Source organism: Chanos chanos, chromosome 11 (genome assembly GCF_902362185.1).
Source record: "Chanos chanos chromosome 11, fChaCha1.1, whole genome shotgun sequence".
In the NCBI taxonomy this organism is placed as follows: Eukaryota; Metazoa; Chordata; class Actinopteri; order Gonorynchiformes; family Chanidae; genus Chanos; species Chanos chanos.
Window position 1 is genome coordinate 13,939,566 of NC_044505.1, and position 550 is coordinate 13,940,115.

Here is a 550-nt window from a genome sequence, read left to right on the forward strand (position 1 = left end):
TGTGTTAATTTGTTATGTATCTTTGTGTGTGTGTGTGTGTGTGTGTGTCTGACAGGACTGAGAACGCACACAGGCAGTCGACCGAAAAAATGCAATCCTTCCTGAAAACGAAAGCTTTCAGATAGAAATCAGCTGAACAAATTGAACGGTGGTTTCTTTACAGTGGGTGACCATATACACACACACACACGCACACACACACACACACACACACATACGGAGGATTAAATATTTTACACCCATAATGTTTAGGACAGCCTCAACCAGACACAAAACGCCAGCGTGACACCTTCCACCAATCAGAAATTCAGCGTCTCTGACATCATCTTCCACCAGTCCATAAGCTCCTCCTTCTCTTCCTCTTTCCTCTCCTCCAAAGACTCCAACTCAAAGTCCAGCTATGTGTGCGCAAGAGAGAGAGAGAGAGAGAGAGAGAGAGAGAGAGGCAGAGAGAGAGAGAGAGAGAGAGAGAGAGAGAGAGAGAGGCAGAGAGAGAGAGAGGCAGAGAGAGAGAGAGAGAGAGAGAGAGAGGCAGAGAGAGAGAGAGAGA

The 550-nt window shown here is 46.7% G+C and overlaps 1 protein-coding gene across 1 annotated transcript in view; it reads right to left on the minus strand.

Moving 5' to 3' along the window:
• Window positions 1-299: 299 nt before the first annotated feature.
• Window positions 300-550, minus strand: part of cpe (carboxypeptidase E) — a 15,626-nt gene continuing 15,375 nt past the window's right edge. Inside the window, exon 9 of the mRNA XM_030787711.1 lies at window positions 300-398. Coding sequence (XP_030643571.1) covers window positions 300-398 — 99 coding nt within the window. The remainder of the gene's footprint in view (window positions 399-550) is intronic.